The following is a 21,198-nucleotide window of genomic DNA, read 5'->3' on the forward strand; positions in this document are numbered from 1 at the left end:
CACGGCATGTCCATGCATTTTACGCCCTTCCTGCCAATATGGCACAAGCCTTAAGGGCAAACAGAAATATGTAGTTATCGGGTTGGATGCCCATTTGCTTCATTTGATTGTGGAGGCCAATGGCATCTTTAGGTTTGTTGCTCTGAGCCCAAGCTCTGATCACGGTGTTTCAGATGAATGTGGGTGGGTGGTGGATCCACTTAAATATCATGTACTCATATTTCAAGTTGTAAGTCGAGAGAGCGCAAGAGCTGAGCAGTTTCAACGTGGAACGAGCGTCTTTCTCTAGCCCTAACACTATAAGGCAAGTTGTTAGCATAAATGGATCGCAAAAGAGCCACTTACCGGATGTGACCTTGGATGATCTAAACGACATTTCAGTGAATGTGGGTGGTTGGTGTTCTCCTTAGCCAATCGACGCCCTCAATGAACCTGAGCCAGAATGTCGAAAGGTGAGCAGGATTGAACCCAGAGAGAGAAATCACACACATGTGGAACTCAACAACCATGTGTGCCCTCATGGTAGTCTTCATCAAGCTACCATGGATCTCACTTATTTATAGGGAGATCTGGACCAGGAAGGCTCATAATGGGTCTATAATGTGTTCATATGGGCACTAGTAGAGGTCCCTAATAAGAATGAAACAGGGACCTGTAACCCCCCAAAACCCAAAAGCCTTTCTTATGCATGTCCCTTGATGTGCCCATGTTAATATGAATTACATCCAGGTTGGATTCGATCCGATCCAAAATTCAGCATTCTCTAACTTGACCCATTGACATGAAAAAATACATAATTGAGGTTCTTTACCATTATCTCGATTTAATTTCTATTTGGGTTCACATGTTATTCCGTATCATAAAAATGAATCATACGAGTCATGGAGATGAACACCTTTGAATGAAATGTCATATTTTAATGCACTACAATATTATTCATTTTTAGTGTTTTAAAATGTTAAGATTATCTTTATGAATGTGTTAGTCTCTAACCCCTTTTATTGGACTTTTTTAATATTGTTATTCTCTCTATCCAAATGAGAGATATTTTATACAGAATCAACAATGCATAAAATCATGAAGAATCGATTTAGTTTCATAAATGTGATCACATATAACCATAATGTATCATCATGCATTAGAAGGAATCAAATAAACACATCCCCATTACATGTTGAAAATATAATCTCGGTGTTAGCACTTTAGTAAGGGGATCAATAGTCATTTTCTTCATACTTATTGTATCAATACATACTAAATAATTTTTGGTCTTTTCTTTAACAACAAAGTACTTGAACTTCATGTGTTGATACGAGGTAGAGCTCTTGTTGTTATTCGAGAAAGATACAACAACTTTATTATCACATAAGATCTTTAGTGACCTCTCAATAGAGTCCACTATTCCATGACCATAATGAAGCTTATAATTCATATGACTTGAGATAAAATCTCGTTTAATTCAATAATTTTTGCTTCAATGACTTTCAAAAATTCATTCATTGTCATGCAGTAAGAGATGACACTTCAAATATTTTTTAACCACTCACAATTGCAAAAACAATATACTAAGATTATTTGAGCACTCTTACTTCTCATAAACAGCCTCCTAAACACTCTCACTTCTCATAGACAACCTTCATAGCAGTTCTATTCTCTGTATAAGTCGAAGATTGTTCTATACGAGATTCATATCGAAAAGATAAACATAAAACACTTTATTATTTATCTTTTCTAAGACAAGCATAATTGAGATATTATAGTTCAACTTTGGTGAAAATAATAACACTCATAGTTGTTTCATCTTTTCAATTCATAAGAAATTGACTTTAATTGGTAAAAATAGCAGATCATGTAACCATAGGCAATCAAGCATTGTACCTTTAGGTACGAAGGATAAAAATTTATTCTCTTAGATCGACACATATAGTGAAAGGAGATAAATTGAGCCTAAAAGATTGCCCTCATAATGATAATGAAAATGCTAAGATGGCAACTGTATTATATGCTTCGATGATTTAGAGTTTGCAGCACGTGCAGACTTGCACATGACCAGATGTCGCATTTATTGTGGGCCCATAACCCAATGTTAGCATAAAATGGATTGCAAAAGAGCCACTTACTGGATACAGCCTTGGACGATCGGAACGACGCTTCGGTGGAAGTGGGTGATTGGCATTCTTCGCAACCAATCGACACTCTAAATGAGTTCAGGCCAGAATGTCGAAAGATGAGCAGGACCCTTGAACCTATAAAAAGAAATTACACACGTATGTGGTACTCAACAACCACATATTCCCTCATGGTAGTCCTCATCAAGCTATTATGGATCTCTCCTATTTATAGGGAGATCTAAGGGAGGCCCATAATGGGTCCATGTGTCCATAATGGGCACTAGTGGAGGTCCCTAATGAGCATGAATGGGCAGTTATGAGACCTCATAACTATCCAGTAACACCCTAAAACCCAAAAACCCCTCTCATGTATGTCCATTGATTTGCTCATGTTAATATGGGTTTCATCCGGGTTGGATCTGACCTGATCAAAATTCCAACACAAGCATGAAGCTTTCGGAGAGATATCATCACTCAAGGTTAAGAATGATCTGATCTAAAGTTGTTTGGTGAAAGTCTGAAGACCTGCCAAGCTCCAACCAAAGGCTGATTCGGATCAGTTCTGAGTAAGGCCTGAGACACTATGGATTTGGATCCTCATGCCCTGATCCATTGCATTGCATACTGGTAGCATGGAGTCGCATGGCATTCGACTCACTTAATTTACATTCAGTAAGATAAATTGGTGCTCCAAACTCGTGGACTAGAATTCATCCATCGTATTCCAGCATGAAAATTTCTAGATTATCCTAACTTAAACACTCCACAATAGGGGATATATATATATATATATATATATATATATATATATATATATATATATATATATATATATAGAGAGAGAGAGAGAGAGAGAGAGAGAGAAACGTGCATTCTTTGGTTTGTGGTGCAATCAGGAAGTGGAGAAACTTGGAGAAGGGATGCTTGATGGGCCTGAAGATGTGTGTGTGGACAAATTTGGTGCAATTTACACAACCTCTAGAGATGGATGGATCGAGAGGATGCACAGGAACCAGTCATGGGAGAACTGGAAGATGATCGCCGGTTCGTCGTTGCTCGGACTCACCAGCACCATGGCCGGAGATATTCTGGTCTGTGATGCTGACCGGGTGAGTCCATGAACCATACTCTTAAGAACATGTCCATTTGTTACAAAAAAAAATGAAAAAACTAATTAACTGATTGTTGTGCAGGGACTGCTCAAGGTTGGACGGGACGGTGTAGTAACAATTGTAGCCTCCGAAGTTGAAGGTTCTAAAATACGGTATGTATCTCCATCACATGAATGCTCCACTATCTCGTCTTATAAAAAACCATACCATGCACAGGATATACAAAAAATGACAATAAATAAAAATTTAAATTTGACAGCCAAGTTAGGCTTTTTGTCGTAGCTTGGTGCATTGTAGCCTATTTTTCTCTCCGTCTTTCTTTTTTAAGAGGGCCTATTTTTCCCAAATTCACTTCTACCTTTTTTTTCCTTTGTTTCTGTCACACTTTTCTTAGTTAGTGTAGCACTTCTCTCATAGTTGCCTAAGAATGGGTTACATATGAAAGTCAGATTAAAGAGATCATGTGTGAACCGTTCACAAATCATATACATGGAACCAAAAAGCTTCTTTAACCACTAAAATTTTGAGGCACACACATGCACCCAGACACGAATGGAGTTAAAGATACATATTATTGTATTTATTTTAGTCCTTATAGATGATGCAATCTATTGAAGAGAGCAGAAGAGAAGAAAATTGAAGCTAATATGCTTTATTTGTATGTTTAGCTTTGCTGATGCAGTGATCGAAGGGAGAGATGGAAGCATTTACTTTACAGATGCAAGCACGAAATTTGGATTCGAAAATTGGCATTTTGATTTGCTGGAAGCTAAACCTCATGGCCGTCTCTTGAAATTCGATCCGGAAACCAAGAAAACATCAGTTGTGTTTGCCATCTTAGCCTTTGCTAATGGGATTGCTCTATCACCTGACCAAGACTTTCTTGTGTGTGAATCATGGAAGTAAGCCTTTTATGTGTATGTCTCTGTGTTTGTGCACGTGTTTGCAAGCACATGTGAGTGTGTGTGTGTGTGTATGTGTACAAGTGTTTGCAAGGCACATATGTGTATGTGTGTATGCCATATATTTCTATCACAGTATCATGCATGAACAATAATCCGTCTGAAAACTATTGTTCTTTCAGATTCCGGTGCCTGAAACATTGGCTGACAGGAGAACCTAAGACCGAAGTGTTCATCGATAATTTACCTGGTGGACCTGATAATATCAATCTTGCAGAAGATGGGACCTTTTGGATAGCACTACTAGAGGTCTGTAGTTACATTTTTGCTTCATTTACTTTATAGTTTTATGATGGTTAAAATAACCAAACGCAGATCCAAGCTGGTTGAGCAATTCAATGAGCTGTGGAATACTAAGAATCCAAGTTTACAGTCTTCAGAAGCTCTCAGCTTCATCCTGTATACTTGCAAGCCAAGGATGATAATGCTATGTGATGTTTACCTCAGTCGTGCTTTTGCAGTTGCGGTTGGGCGGATCGGAGTTCATTCACAAGTCAAAGGCGGTGAAAAGCATAGTTGCAAAGATTCCAATGCTCTTCAACTGGATCTTCAAAATAAGACAGAAGGCAATGGTAATAAATGTAGATGCTAATGGGAAGATCATCAACTACTTGGATGATTCCACAGGACAGGTTATATCATTCGTCACTTTGGCAGTAGAATTCGAGGATCATCTTTATATGGGCAACCTCAACACCAATTTCATTGGTAGGCTAAGACTACACAAAGCAAGGAAATAAGATGCTAAATGATGTAAATTCTTAAACACTTCAGTGATGTAGCTTGTTTTGTACACAAGAACCTCTGAGTGTGCAATTATCTACAGCACATCATTTACAGTACATTGCATGTTATTATCTACAGCAGATCATTTACAGTACATTGGTTCAAGAGAAGCAAGTGAACAGATGTGTTTACACCAACTTGATAAGAGTGTCTCAGTCAACCAAGTCCCTAGTCAGAATAGGAATGCGTAATCGATCATGGTAAGATGATTATCCTGTCAAGAAAATCAAAAGAGGAAAATAAACCAATCCAAATAAATTTACTTCAGCCTGATCCTCTTCTCTGCATCTTGTGCTCTATGGCTTTTTGATTCATTGTTATTTTGGCCTCTTGAAGGATGGTGCTTCATTGATGGCACTAAAATTTTTTTCTGATTAACAAACTCTGAGAAAGAAGGGATTGGAGGGAGCATAACTCCATCTTCTACAGGCTTAGAAGCGGATGTTTCAGTCCTAAACTCACCTTCTTGGCCTGTTTTCCCTACCACAGTTGACATTGTGTCCTGATTAGAGGTTACCAACTGAGATGAATCTGACACAGCTTGGCATTTGACTGGACATTCTTTCCTTTTTTACTAATAAACTCCAAATGAGAAGGAACTGGAGGAACTACTTGAGTGGTAACTCCAGTATCTGTTGACCTATCAGTGGATGCTTCAGACATATATGTGCCTTCCAGATATTTGCTTCCTACATCTGATCTCCCATTTTGAACAGTGTTGCCTAAGTGAGAGAAGCATGATACAGGAGCAGTCTTTGATGGAGAAATTGGTGCTAGATTTTCATTCATCTTAGTAGAACCGGATTGAAGGCGAGTCTTTATTTCTGAGGAAGTTGTGGAGGATAGCCACCTGATGGTGCTAGCGAGTTGTGAATTATAGAATGACTTCCCAACCTTCCCATATTTCTTGTAGCATTCATTTTCAAGATTCACAGCTGCTGCTTGCAGCTCCGTACTGTAAAGCAATTTCCAACAGTGGGTGTTTTTCATGAATTATATAAAACTATGATTGTAAAGCAAGAACCAAACTTAATTCCTCAACAAGACAAGGAAGCTAAAAGAAGCATGTTTATACATGGGTTCACCAAGGCGCTGCTCAGCCTGCTTTAAAGCATTCAATAACCTTTGTGTGCTTGCATCCCTTAGCATCATGGAAATACCTTTCTTGTCAATGGCATGACAAGGCTGTAAACGACGATGTGTAAGTAGACAGTCTCACTTGGTTGAGTACTTAAAAAGACATCAAATATATTAATCAGAAGCGAGCTTCAAGTAATCTTATCATCACTAATCAGTATAACTGCATTATTCTGTTGACAGACTTAAAATGATTACAGGCCCTTCTGCATGTGACCGATAAATAAACAGGAAGCAAAAATAATGGGAAACTTAGAAGAAAGCATGGGGAAGAGATGAAAAGTCTAACAACAAAAACCAAAGGTAGTAAAAAAAAGTGTATTGGAGACCATATCAACCGTATCCAAAGTAAGACACGTCACATTGTATTGTAAAAATTTGTATTTTTAATAAAAATCAAGAAAATTTAAAAAAGTTAGAAAAAAATAAACAAATTCATAATGCAAGAAATATTAATATTAACTATAAAATAAAACTCATAATATCACATATCAAACAATTATAAACTATGTAAAAAATCGAACATCTAATAATCAAGAAAATATATTATAAATGGCATGCATATTTCACAAGAGGTGTATTATACTGTATAATATGATAGATGGGTGTATTGTATGATACACACTTGTATCGCAATAAGAGTACCGTATCGCATGGGCCACAGTTACGATAAGTATCATAGCATATTGTAACGATATGCTACAATAACTACAACACTGATAGAAACAAATTGAAGGAAAAGATAGTCTGGCCTGGCACTAGAGCAAGGAACATGTCACCACTAAAGCTTCTTTCAGCTGATATAATTTTTTGAAAAATATGTTAAAATGAGATTGGTTCTCTCAAGAGGCTCAGAAGCTGGAAATTCATTGGGAAATGGTGGGTCCTTTCTGCTTGGTGGTTTATTTGGTTTGCAAGGAATGAGAAACTTTTAAGAGGGAAGTACTCTGGCCTTAATTCCTTTTTTTTCATTCAAAGGGATATATGTGCATGTGCATCGATGAAATGGTCTAATGACGATCTTGCTTGGATAGGGCCTTGTAGAATTTGTCTGACTCCTATTTAGGGTGGTATTGACAGCTTGAGAATAAAGAAAATATGATAATTATTTTCTTGGATCATGATGATAGCAGCAAGTATACTCTACTCTGACATTGCTTTGGAGGTATCCAAGATAAAATGATGAACAATAAAACCAATAGGTAAAAATCAAGTCAAATCCCACTTACCGTGCCAGCTTAGATAGTAAAGTCAGGGTTTTGCATAATTATCACACCTGGGTGGAGCTACCAAGGCTGTGATGCCCGTTTGGCATGACACTCAGTGAGATAGCATGCAAATGTGATATGATGATTAAGCGAACATCAATTGTTGCTTCAGGAAATAAGGGAGCAAGCACGAAATCAGACAATTGAACGATTAAGTTTTATTAGGTGGGATTTAGGAAAATACAGAGTAAAAAAGAAGAGGATATGGCACCATCTTTTGGGATTAATGTCAGTTGCAGGCCCTCGGTTCCTCTTTCAATGAAACATGACAATAGCACAATCTCCTTCAACCTCATAAGCACATACAAAAAATTAAAGCAATATTAGTTTTCCCACTAATGATATGAATTTTGATGTTCTGCAGACAGCTCCTAATCCTAAAGAGGAACAGTCTCATGCTGTTTACTTCTATTACTTTTGATGAGCCACTCTTTTATAACATAATTTTCTTTAGTTTCCAAAAGCTTTGCATACTTTTTATAAAGCTTAACATAGCCTTTCTGATCCAGCAAGAAGGCTATATATTGTTGGTAGTTAGTGTGACAAACAAATACAACCTGTACTTCTACGTACAGAATATACAAAAGTTCATGGTTGGGATACGTACTTGCTTTTTGGAAGCCTTACTATTTTGAGCCTCCTCTGCACGCAGTAAGCATTCAACCTTCTCACTCAATCCCATTTTGGGGAAGTTCTTTGGTGCAAGACTATCACTAATCTCCAGACGATCTTCTGTCGAAAGCCAAGATTCAAAATTAGTACCTGAGAATCTAAGCATTGAATAGAAACATCGATTTCAAGGAGAGCACTTCAGGTATTTTAACTGCATATATCCCCATATAGTCAATGTATACAGTTAACAAGACTGTTGCTCTTACTAACAGAAACCATACTCATAACTACTGGAGATGTTTTAAAATATTAGAATATTATAGAGATTTATTGGGAATTTGATATTAAAGGTAAAATATCAAGATATCTCCTAGATATTTCTATATCAGAGCTTAATAATATCATGATGTGAAGGTGATATTTGCTTGATATAAATTTTTCTTATTCTTCATATTTTCTTCCCTATTCTCCAAAGCTACCAATATCTTAATGAAATTTGTTAAGAAATTCCTAGAAACTGCTTCTTTGAGATAATGCTGAGATCAATGTTGGTGACTAATTAGAAACATAATAGGAGACAGAAAATTATGCTGTATTGAAGCCACTAAGAAAGAAGAATAGAGGCTAGGGTTAGAGGAGGTACAACAGACCAAAGGAGAGAACAAATGTTCTTCACAATTCATATAGTGAATGAGAGCTGTTTTAATACAATACAAGGATCGACCCCTTTGAGACATCAAAAATAAAATAATTGAAAAGACTAGTATACCCCTTCATTATAAGGTATGCACATATTAGCCTAATAAGTTACTTTACATAACTCTATGATACACTATAGTATAAAGACTTTCAATACTCTCCATCAAACTTAGAAGGATGTAAAGGAATCATTCCAACTTTGGAAAGGAAAGAACTGAAATGCAAAGGAGAAAGACTTTTTGTAAACACGTCTGCAATCTGATTCTTTGAGCTTACATCCTCTAAAGCTATAATCTCATATTCATAAGTCCTTGTATAAATGGCAATCTATTTCAATGTGCTTAGTACGCTCATGAAACTTTGGATTCTTTGCAATATGAGTAGCACTCATATTATCATAATATAGCTGAGTTTTCTTTTCACATGGAATTCTTAATTCCTTTAATAACCATCGAATCCAAATAATCTCAGCCACAACTTGAGTCATCACTATGTATTCGGCTTCAGCAGTGGACAATGCAATTCTTTACTGCTTCTTGATCTTCCACGAAATCAGGGAGCTTCCAAGAAAAGCACAAAACCTTGTAGTGGAAAGTCGATCTCTAGTAGAGCCTCCAAAATCAGTATCATAGAAAGCTCTTGACTTTTGTCAGACGAAGATGAGAAGAACATGTCATAGTGCATAGAATCTCCAGCATACCTGATGATCCTGAGTACAGCTGCCAAGTGAACCAATCTGGGAGCATTCATAATTGACTCACTACATGAATTGCATGAGTAGTCTGGATATAGTCAAATATATAAGACTCCTTACTAAATGTTTGTATACTACAGGATCCTCTATCTCAACTCCATCAGTTGCCCTCCTCTTCAAGTTTGCCAACATGGAGGAATGTATGTATTTGGAGCCAACTTCTTTTGTCTCTTTAATCTTTTTTATATTATCTCTAGTGAGAATCGTATCATCTACATAAAAAAGCAATATACATCTTCCAAGATTAGAAGAAGACAAACAAAGCAAGATCATGATGACTCTGCTCAAAACCAAGTGACCTCACTGCTGAACTAAACTTCTCAACTCAGGCTTAAGGTGCTTGTTTGAGACCCCGGATCTGAGTATCCTTGTGGTAATTCCATATACACTTCTTGTAAATCATCATTCAAGAATGCATTCTTGAAATCTAACTGCCAAAGATCCCATTGTTGCATGGCTGTTACTATTAGCAATGTACGAATTGTGGTCATATGAACCACAAGAGTAAAAGTTTCTGCATAATCAATTCTAAAACGTTGACTGTACCCCTTAGCTATCAATCTGGCTTTATACCTTTCCACTGACCCATCTGCTCTTGTCTTTACCTTGTACACCCATTTACTGTCAATGATATTTTTCTTTGGATGAGGTTTTAGTAGCTCCCATGCCTATATTCTTTCAAGTACATTCATTTCATCAACCATGGCACTTTGTCACTCCTCCTTTTCTGTTGTCTCTGCATAGGAGTCAGGCTCAATATAGGAATGAATTAAGGTTAAGAAAATATGGGGATGAGAAGCAAAAGACTCATAAGATACAAAACGAGATGGAAGTACAAAAGGTCTAGAACTTTTACGTACTAGAGAAGATGCAGAAGAAGAAGAAGATGGTAACTCTAAGACAAGTCAGTTTTATTTTCGAACTTTTCTAGATACTGACTAAAGTATAACACATTCTCTTGAAAAAGAACATGTCTGGATACCCACACTCTCTTTCCAACCAGATCATAACACTTGTATCCTTTCTAACCCTCAGTAAAACAAAGAAAGCAATATTTAACAGCTTAAGGGAATAACTTGTCGTTGTATTTGTCAGCTAGCAAAACAAAATATACACAACCAAACATTTTCAACATATTATAGTTTGGAACTTTTCCATATAGCTTCTGAAAATGGGATATGCCTTTAAGTACTCCGGAGGGCATACGATTTATCTGATAAATGCTTAGTTGAACTGCATCTACCCAAAACACTTTGGGTACCTCTCCACCAAACAAAAGAGCTCTTGTTGTTTCCAAGATATACATGTTTTTCCTTTCAGCTACACCATTTTGCTCAGGAGTGTAAGACTTTTGGTGAATCACACCCCTCTCTTGCAGGAATCTTTCAAACACATAGCTAATGTACTCACCACCAGAGTCGGTACTCACTTCTATTTTTCATAAAATATATTCATGAAAACCTTATACAATCATCTATGAAAGTCACAAAATAGGACGATCTTTTTGACACAACAGGAGAAGGACCCCATACATCTGAATGTACCAAATCAAAAGGACTTTCTGATTCCCTATCGCTAGATTTGAATGGCAAAGCATGGCTCTTGGCCAATCTACAACTCACACAATCTTTAATATGATTTGACATAACTAGCTTGGATTTTTCAAAACTTCCCGAGGACACTAAACTTTGTGACCTAGAGCTGAAAATATGCCTCAGTCCCTAGTGCCACAAAATAGACTCATCCAAAACTTAAGCTCCATATCTGATTCGAACTTCCTTTTGCTCCCTCATATCAATCAAATCCCAATCTTTTTCCATTTTACTCCCTCATATCAATCCAATCCCAATCTTTTTCCCTGACAAATAATCTTGCACAACACGACCAACAGAGGAGAAAATGACATTACAGTTAAGTTTGGTAATTTGACCCACAGAAATAAGATTCATGACAAGAGATGAAACATGATACACTTGAGAAAGATTGAATTTACTACCTGGATAAGAGTCACAAGTAATAGAACCTACTTTAGAAATAGATATAGAAGAATAATCTACAATGCGAAAAATGCCACTACAGGGACCACAGTCAGCTAAGACAGACTCATGAAGGGTCATATGGCATGAAGCCCCAGAATCTATTAGCCAACCAAAGGAAGGACCTAAGATACCTGAGAAAGCAGTACCAGAGGAAACAGGAGTGGCAGAAGAAGAAGGGCCAATGACTGACTAAGCAAGAAGTTGTAATCGCAGGATCTGATGCTAAATTTTCTACTAAACCTACTCTAATCTTTGAAGTTGTCCACTACCCATTACTCAATTATCAACTTATGAAGAGCCACCCGATCGCTCCTCCTTAGGAATTACACCCTCACTCTCAATAAAAGTTGCATATGCACCACCCTTCTTTTTCTTGAAAATGGGACAATAATTCTTCATATGACCAAAACTCTTGCAGTAGTGACACTTAACAAAACTAAGGTCACCTCTTCCACCAAATACAATCTCCTCTCGTCCTTCAGTCCTACCACCACCTCTTCTACCCATTTGGCCACCCATCTGCCTGGATATAGCTATAACATTATCCAAGAGACTTTATCTTAGTATCTTCTGCAATTAACTGAACAATGCCTTAGGTCACGGATGGTAAGTGAGAATGATGCAAGATAGCACTCCTTGTTTCATTAAATTCTGGTCTAAGAGCCATGAGAAACTCAATAACTTTGTTAGTCTCCCTGTGTTGATCAAGAATCTCCAAACAAGTTTGACATGAAGTGCAAGACACATTTCGTACACTTCTCACATTTCTTCTGCCCTTCCATCAGTGCAAGAGCATCCCAGATTCTCTACATATAAGAGTAGAAATCTTCGATTGACTTGCTTCCTTGATGCATACTTCTCAACTCTTGAGTGAGATGATAATGTCTTGCCCAGTTCTCTTGCCTATAAACCATAGTCGCAGATATCGGTGATATTTTGAAAATATCACAATATTATTGTTGTAAATTCAGCAAACAATAATATCGTTAAAATAACACGATATTTTAAAATATTGCTAGTTTGATAATATCATGATATTATCACGAGAATATCACAATATTCTCATGATATTATCAAATAGTTTTACTGTTTTTATTTTTTTTTCTTATTTATTTTACATTTTTTACTTATTTATTATTTATGTTTTTTTGTCTAAATATGATATTTTCTTACTTATTTTTGTTATTTTTTATATCTTTTAGGCCTCGAGATTTTCTCGAGATTTATCACTAAACCTATAAGAAAAATAGCCTACCGAGATATAGCCGATACTGATATTTGTGACTATGTTATAGACTTGATTGAGATATATCCAAGCTTCTTTTTCCTCGTGGAATTTTGAAATATTCATGACAATTCTCAGTTCCACAAACTCAAGAATCCAAGCCTTGACTTGTGCATTGTTCATGACCCATTCCTCTATAGATTTATCAAAAACCTCATAAAAAACTTTAGGTTTTGCTTTTGAACCATCTAAATAGCCTACTAATCCTTTTCCAACCACCACTGCTTCCAAAAAATTAGCCCAATATGCATAGTTGGTCTCATTCAACTTGATTAAGATGATTTGAATCCCTTCCTTCTCTATGATACCCCTCACAATAAATATTACCAAAAAAATCGAGGGGATTGAGCTTACCAACAGAAGAAAAAAACTGGGGCACTTCAAATATCAAATGGATAACACAAGGCACAAATGAACACCACAATATGCTGATTTATACTTAAAGTATTCTGAATTCACACAAATGCAGCACAACCGTACCAACTAGATGCAGTCAACACCTTGAAAAAGCCCCAAAATAGCTTACCGTAAGCTAAAATGCCCAAAATCTTGTTCAAATCCTCTCCAAAACACAATAACTACAACCAATACCACCAACACCCTTCACAAACCACTTCCACACAAGTTTTACACCCAATAGTTATGACCCAACACTGTGCCACAGTGAATCTGAACCAAAACTGCAAAAACACAGGTTACTGCCAGCTAGAGCAACCCAAAACTTCGATAGAACTCTCCCAAAACGAAAAACAAGAGAACCAAACCACCACAACAATGTTTCTAGGTCAAAAACAACCTAGAAGCATCCAATATAGGCTTCAAATACCCACTGATACACACAGATTGAGCAAAAAACCCAAACCTGGTTACTGTTCATCATGCCCCTTTTGAAAAATCAGAGAAAAATCCATATTAAATCAACCATGCCTCCAATTAAGATGATTTTTACACACAAATCATCTAAAATCATGATCTACCTGGTGCTGCCCTCAGACGTGACAAATCTCAAATGTTCATACAGCCCGACCCTTCAAAAATGACATCATCGGGCCTTCACGCAGCTTCAAAGTGAACCCCTCCTCTCACGACCTCATGTAGGCTTTGATACCATATTGAATCCACTAAGAAAGAAGAAGAATAGAGGCTAGGGATAGAGCAGGTACAACAGACCAAAGGAGAGAACAAATATTCTTCACAATTCATATCATGAATGAGAGTTGTTTTAAATTACAATACCAGGGTCGACCCCCTTAAAACATCAAAAAGAAATTAATTGAAATACTAGTATACCCCTTCATTATAGAGTAGGTACATATTAGCCTAATAAATTACTTTACATAACTCTATGATACACTAGTACACAGACTTTCAATATGCTGCAGGTCTTCTCAATAATAATTAAGAAGCACCTGAACAGGTACAATTAATTGCTTAGTTGATCATCACTTTTAACATTGCTAAAGATTGAACTCATTTTGAAGAGCTCAATCATGATATCTCAAAATTTAGGATTACATAATACAAGTTTTTCTTTAAAAAAAAAAGTTCCACTCAAATGTTTTAGAAACAGGCATTGCACTAGGAATAGTAGTTGTACATGTCGAAGACAAAAACAACTGCATCATATTAGTGACAATAAACATATCCGCCATAATCATTCTAATATGTATGTATGTGTATAGGGGCAAGCAACGGGCCAGACCGGCCCGGCCCCGTGGGCCTAATCATGTGGGGCCTATTATATTATATATAATATATATTATATTATATATATAATATATATTTTATGTTATATAACATATATTATATATAAAATATATTCTATGTAATATATATACACGGGTCGTGGTACGGGCTGGGCTAGGCTGGTCCAAGTGCCTCTCGGCCCATTGCCCATCTCTATATGTGTATTGTATATATAGGAGATAAATATTTGCTAGTCGTTTATACATACAATCTAGTAAAAAAACCACTTTTTCAACTTTTTTGCAATTTATTTGTGTATTTAACCTTACAGATGTAACCTACATAGTTTCTAGAATAAAATATGTTTTGGATCATGTATTTCCAACATGTAAGAAGATTTTTCAAGGGCTTCAAAAATCAATGGCCCGCAATGTGCCAAAATTCGATGATTTATATAGGTCATATATGGATCCAATACAGATTTGGATTAATTAATGGATTTCGAATATATTGGATATGAATATAAACCATATTAACTGGATCCAATGTGGTTTTGGATTAGATTTTGGATCTTGACTCTTAATTAAAGAGTTTGGACAGGATTTAATTTCGTCTTTTGATCCAATCTCAAATAGATTGGACCCATAAGGTGGGTCACTCCGAACAACGTCATTACTGTTCTCGTAAAAATTTCAGCTGATCAGTAGCTCATAGATTAAATTGGAGTTGACCTTGACGTTCCTCATTTCAAGGGCATCAAAATTGACTATCTACATGCTCAAATTGGTGTTCATTTGAGCATTTTATCGTCAACCGAAGTTCATGCCTAAGTATAGAAAAAAAGTCAATATCTTTCGATGTCGACAAAATTTTCTAACTAATCTGTGCACATATGATTAAATCTAAGACACTACGATGATCTACGTTTCAAGGGCTATCAAATTGACTATTTAAACATCAAATTTGAATGAGTTTTCATATTTGTAAGCCTCTTTACAGGATAGAGTTTTTATAGAACTATGAGTCTCTTTGGGAAAAAGACTACGAAAATCTATAAAAACATATTTTTATGTTGAAAAAATATGATCCAAGGGGAATTTCCTAGTGAACAAAGCACACTGAACACATCTATGAGGTTAGATTGAGTGGATACAACTTGCATCTATGATTTTCCAACTAGATTGTACATGTTGTAGACAGTATATATACACACATATATATAGTAATGTGTATGTTACAGACTTTTTATCTCCCAGACTATCCCAAACCCTTTTAAAAAAACATACTTGCATTAGCTTTTTACTTAATCCAAACCTAAAGATGCATTTATCATTGCTTATATACTAAAAACTATGCTTTGGAACCAATCAATTTAAGAAGAATTTGTGACTTTTAGTTAATCAAGTTTTTGGTATAATGTGTCGTCGATTTTTTGTTGAGCTAAAAACACATCTAAACATGAGAAACATTTAAACTAATACATGTTTTCTACTAAATAAAGCATGGAGATCACATCTACGGGTTTAGATTAAACAAAAAACACATGGAAGTTTGTTTTTTAAAGGGGTTTGGGACAGTCTAGGAGATAAATGGTCTGGAACCTACACATTACTCTCTCTCTCTCTCTCTCTCTCTCTCTCTCTCTATATATATATATATATATATATATATATATATATATATATATATATGTGTGTGTGTGTGTGTGTGTGTGTGTGTGTGTGTGTGTGTGTGTGCATATGTATGTATATAAAATATTTGGAAACATTGGTTGGAGTTGTGACTGATTATGAAGGATATGTGTATTATCACTAATATGCGGAAATCGTTACTACACAGTGCATGTGTCAAATTTGATTTACATAGAAAATTAACTGGAAACTGTCATGCAGAAACTCCATTTCAGTATCCCCATAGATGCTAATGATATATGAAACTTCACAAAAATGGTCACATCCACATATCAGCAGCCATATCCATGTGATATAGACTGGAAATAAGACCTTTGAGTAATTGACTAATCTAAGAAAAAGTACCATCAGAATTTGATATATCATCATCTGAGCAACTTGCTTTATCATCACGATTCCAGAATTCTGTTTTTGAATCTTCTGTGGCTCCCAATGAGCTGAATCATGAATAACAGGGCTTTCATTAGGAAGAAAACTTTAAATTAGCACTCACATTTCAATCGCATGATGCAGCTAGGTTATGGGCATATATAGAGGATAAATCATTAACAATAAAATCAATAGGAAAAACAAATGCTAACATTAACTACATTCATAACAAACAGGGTATCTAGCTTGCTCTAAAGAAAGACTTTTTTCAGACCAAGAGAAGAACCACATTTATATAGGACAAGATGTCCACTGCAAAACATTTTTCTATTTTGAAAAGAAAAATTATACCAATTTATTAAAAAATTTAGATTTGCTACTGCATTCAAAACAAAATAGACTTAGATCAGTCAGAATGCCTCCTATTCTACATGGAAGAAAGGGACAAGAGAGAATCTGATAATGAACGGCATCACAGATGCTAGCTTTCTCATAAAAAACCTGACCATTATATTCATGCCAAATACATGTTTTAATAATGTTATATATTTTTTCAACTACATTGTTTTTTGTGTATGAAAGCACACAAACACATGGTTAATTCCATTATCTCATAGCAGTTCTTTCGAGGCTCTGGATGTATACTCACCACCTCCCTCACTTCTAAAGTTCATGGTTTTTATGGGAAATTTGTTTTCAACATAGGCCTTAAAATTATTAATGTAACATAAACATAACATAAGATTGTTATAAGTGATAACTGTTAAGATTAGTGGACCATTTGCTGTTTCAAGTCTTCTATTCTTAAAGTTTATTTATTTATTCTTAAAAGATGGTTCTTTAGTATTTTACAAATAATGAGGGACCTGTTTGTAATTTTTCTTTTAGGCTAACCTCTATTTAAACTAGAGGTGATTAGCCCTAATTAGAATCATGATTTTCTCTCTCTCTCTCTCTCTCTCTCTCTCTCTCTCTCTCTCTCTCTCTCTCTCTCTCTCTCTCTCTCCGCCTAGGTTCCTGGGTGCAGTATTGGATTTCTCCACATGGTATCAGAGCAGTAGGTCTTGGGAACGTGAGCACGAGTTCGGTCTGGGACAAAGCTGGAAAAAAAAAGAAAAAAAGAAAAAGGTGTGTGCTCGCTTTTATTTTGAGTTGCATAGATCTGATGTCTGACAACAGTCACGACACAGATCTGTAATCAGATCCAAAGAACTCGGTGCATTTTCTGTCAACTGGATCGAGTAACGTCAATCGTGGGTGATGTGCAAAAGCCGAGAAAATATTTTTTTCTGTTCTGGGAAGCAAGTTTTATCAACTGGTCCTGTTTTCGGTCGTGAATCTGAAGAAAACCTATGTTGTTCAATCGTGGATCTGAATATTCATGGATCTGGATGCTGGAAAATTATTTTCGTTGGCTCTTTTCGATCGATCTGGGGTTGCCGTGAATCCTGTATCTCATTTTTAAAATTTTTTTTTTTGTCTGTCATGAATCATGTACCGTGAGGAGTATTTGATCAGAGTTGTGCTTATAACAGAGCATTGATTAAATGCACATGTTTTTGGTCGTGGACATAGATGGTGTGGAGGATTTTTTGTTCCTTTAGAGTTGTTTGGGCTTGGTTGAGATCTGATCTCAGATTTGATGTCGTGATTCTTCAACATATCTTGTGGTGTCATGGCGTATGCAGTGTATCAAACTGACTGTGTGGTCGTGAAATATTCAGATTCAATCTAATCGATATTTTTTTTTTTTGCATATGGGATAATTTTTTGGTCGTATATTGCAGCAGTGTTATCAGCTCTATCTCTTGCGTTAGCATTCTTCATTATGGCTGAAGCTCCGAAATTTGATTCTAAGAATGAGACTATTGGGGAATATAAGGCATCTGCAAATCCCTTCTCTTATGGTTCTTCTGTGAAATTAAATGAAACCAACTATGCCAGGTGGTCCAAAACTTTTATGATGTCGGTATCTGGACATCGTAGAAAACATATTTTGTTGGAAACTGAACCGAATGATAAAGTGGGAAAATATGTTACTTGGGATGAAGATAATAACATTGTTATGTCATGGATCATGAATAGTGTTGAACCTCATATTGAAGATGGTCTAATTTATTATCATACAGCTAAACAGATGTAGGATAATCTTCGAGATACTTACTCTCAAGAAACAAATGTGAGTCGTATTCTGCAAGTCGAACAAGAAATATATAATTTGTAGCAGGGAGATCAGACCTTGGCACAATATTATGCATCCGTTAAAGCGGCTTTTGAAAGGTTTAATGCTCACAGGCCTCTATGTTGTTCAAAGCAAAAAGATCATCAAGAACAGACTATGGTTGTTAGGTTCCTCACAGGGTTATCTTCAGAATTATCTATTGCTAAAGTCCAAATGTTGACTGGATCTGATGTACCTACTCTAGCTGATGCATACAATCGCTTGAGCAGACTTGTTATTTCTCTCCCACAATCTCATCCTATATCACAGACATTTGCCTTAGTTGTTCCTTCTGGTTATGGACGTGGAAATACTCTGAATATTAGAGGATGTGGTCGTGGAAGAGGTGTGTGAGGTAGAGTTAAAAGAGGGATTCAAGAGAAGTCGAGATTCCAAGAAATCATGTTTTGCGTGATTTTGATATTTTTTTATAGGGAAAATATTAAAAAAGAAAAGGAAATTTTGAAAGATCATCCCTTTTCCCTTTTTTTTTCATTGACAAGGAAATATGATTTTCCTCTTGAGATATGGAGACAAGAAAGAATCTATATGCAAAAGATTCAAGAGAAGGAAAAGAGATATATATATTTTTTTGGAAATACCAAAGAAAAGAGGGAAAGGAGAGATTTTGGGAAAATCCAAGATAGTTTTTTGAGAGATTTGAGGAGAAAATAAATTCAGAGAAAAAATGTTGAAGATTAGAAGACTAGAGGGATCAAGATTAAGAAAAAACGTGAATAAGGGAAAATGTGATTTTCCTTAGGAAAAGATTGGAAAGTTTAAGGAAGAGAGAGAGAGAGAGAATATTAGATCTGGTTAGTGTTAAAATGTAAAACTGTACATATATGTATATATAATAATATTATATTATTATATATATATAAATACATTTTTAATTTCTTTCTTTTCTGTATTTTTTTTTCCTTTATTTTTATTTTTTTGTCTTTATGTCATCTAGTTCAGTTTGAACTAGAATGACTGTTGCTAGTCAAGTCCTGTCCAGACTTGACTAGCAATAGAGCTGTTGGACTGACACATTCCAACAGCTCTAAATAGAGCTGTTGGACTGTGCCCAACCGCTCTATTGAGTCCTCTTTCAACTGTGTATATAAAGGGGTGCAGCCCCTCTTGTATTTAACCCCAATGCTTCTTAAGCAATTGGTTTTTCATATCAATAAAGAATACATTTTTATTTTTATTTTGTTTCCAGTTATACCCTTTTTAAGGGTTATGCTTTAGTGTCATTCTTGACACTTGCTCTTGTTAATCAAAGCACGTGTTTCGAAGATCCCCATTTCATTTCATGGTATCAGAGCCGCGGAAGTACTAAATCTTGAGGAAAAGTTGCCTCGGTTTCCGTGCCCGTTTGCAAAAGTGTTCGCCAATTGAAGAGAAGTGTTTTATCACTTCATTGGAGAAGATTTCACATCTTGTTGTATTGTTTTTTTTCTTTCTTTCTCATTTTCCTTCTTGTTTCTCTTCTATCCCTATTCTTTCTCTCCTTGTAATCGATGGATGACAATGATAAAGTCACCATCATGCCTATGAAACTAAGCGATACGAACTATGTAACATGGGCTTCAATCATGAAGCACCATATATGGGGAAAAGGCTTATGGGGGATTGTGGATGGTTCCGATTCGGAACCTAAGCTATCTCTTACTAAAAAGGAGGGAGATAAAGAGGTCCCTCTATCGGAAGAAGAGAAAATCAAGGCTATTGCCTCATACGAGAAGAAATGGAAAGAATGGAGAATATCTCATGCAAAGATAATGTCATGGCTTATCAATAGCGTTGACATTAAAAAATGCTCAAGTCTTGCCAAATTTGATCATGCCGATAAGGCATGGGAATACCTTAAGAATATGTATTCCCTTAAAGATATTGCACACGTGTGCAACCTCCAAGAAAAAGTTCGAATGATGACACAAGGAGACAAAACTATTCGTGAATATTACAATGGGTTGTCCGAACTTTGGGAAGAACTTTCCCTTTTAGAACTAAAGTGGCATTGTGCCGAAGACATCGAGCTTCGTCAGAAACAACTCGATGCTGAACATTTTTACCAGTTTATCACTGGATTAAGGCCGGAATTTGAAACCACTAAATCGGCCCTACTTCACCGGGGAAAAATTCCTTCTATTGTTGAAACTATTGAAGAGTTAACAATGGAAGAAAATCGTCTCCGGAAAGGTTCTTTAAAAATTGAAGATGATTCCGTTTTAGCCGTGTCTAGACCAGGGAATCATGTTCGATCATATAGGCCTCCTCACTTTAACCGACAAAATGGTGACTATGATAAGAAGAAAGTTATTTGTCATCACTGTCATGAACCGGGACACTACAGGCCACAATGTCCCAAACTTAAGGAGCTGAGAGAAAAAAGAGCTGCAATTGCTGGATCGGAGCCTAAAGATCAGGATGCACCAGTTTCCCTGACCCAACTAATGGAGATTCTTCAGCCTC

At 36.1% G+C, this 21,198-nt stretch overlaps 2 protein-coding genes across 2 annotated transcripts in view; one reads left to right on the forward strand and one right to left on the reverse strand.

The window, feature by feature from the left end:
- The first annotated feature begins 1,986 nt into the window (after positions 1-1,986).
- Positions 1,987-4,925, forward strand: LOC149831412 (protein STRICTOSIDINE SYNTHASE-LIKE 4-like). Its single transcript, XM_090013010.1, has 6 exons — positions 1,987-1,995; positions 3,008-3,220; positions 3,305-3,375; positions 3,892-4,125; positions 4,308-4,434; positions 4,647-4,925. The coding sequence occupies exons 1-6, from the start codon at positions 1,987-1,989 to the stop codon at positions 4,923-4,925; spliced, it is 933 nt and encodes a 310-aa protein (XP_089869136.1).
- A 119-nt stretch (positions 4,926-5,044) lies between these two features.
- RECQL3 (DEAD/DEAH box RNA helicase family protein) overlaps positions 5,045-21,198 on the reverse strand; it is a 29,103-nt gene continuing 12,949 nt past the window's right edge. The window contains exons 16-19 of the mRNA XM_090013884.1: positions 16,488-16,579; positions 7,984-8,108; positions 6,047-6,156; positions 5,045-5,926 (exon numbers count right to left, since the gene is read on the reverse strand). Of these exons, the coding sequence (XP_089870010.1) occupies positions 5,485-5,926; positions 6,047-6,156; positions 7,984-8,108; positions 16,488-16,579 (769 nt within the window). The 3' untranslated portion in view covers positions 5,045-5,484. The remainder of the gene's footprint in view (positions 5,927-6,046; positions 6,157-7,983; positions 8,109-16,487; positions 16,580-21,198) is intronic.

This window comes from Nuphar pumila, chromosome 7 (assembly GCF_984573655.1).
Source record: "Nuphar pumila chromosome 7, dmNupPumi1.hap1.1, whole genome shotgun sequence".
NCBI lineage: Eukaryota > Viridiplantae > Streptophyta > Magnoliopsida > Nymphaeales > Nymphaeaceae > Nuphar > Nuphar pumila.

Bases quoted from the DNA above. Each gene is read 5' to 3' on its own strand.
- LOC149831412 (XM_090013010.1), top strand. The intron at 3,376-3,891 runs GTATGTATCTCC...TTGTATGTTTAG, and splicing joins GTTGAAGGTTCTAAAATACG to CTTTGCTGATGCAGTGATCG. The intron at 4,435-4,646 runs GTCTGTAGTTAC...GTGCTTTTGCAG, and splicing joins TTTGGATAGCACTACTAGAG to TTGCGGTTGGGCGGATCGGA.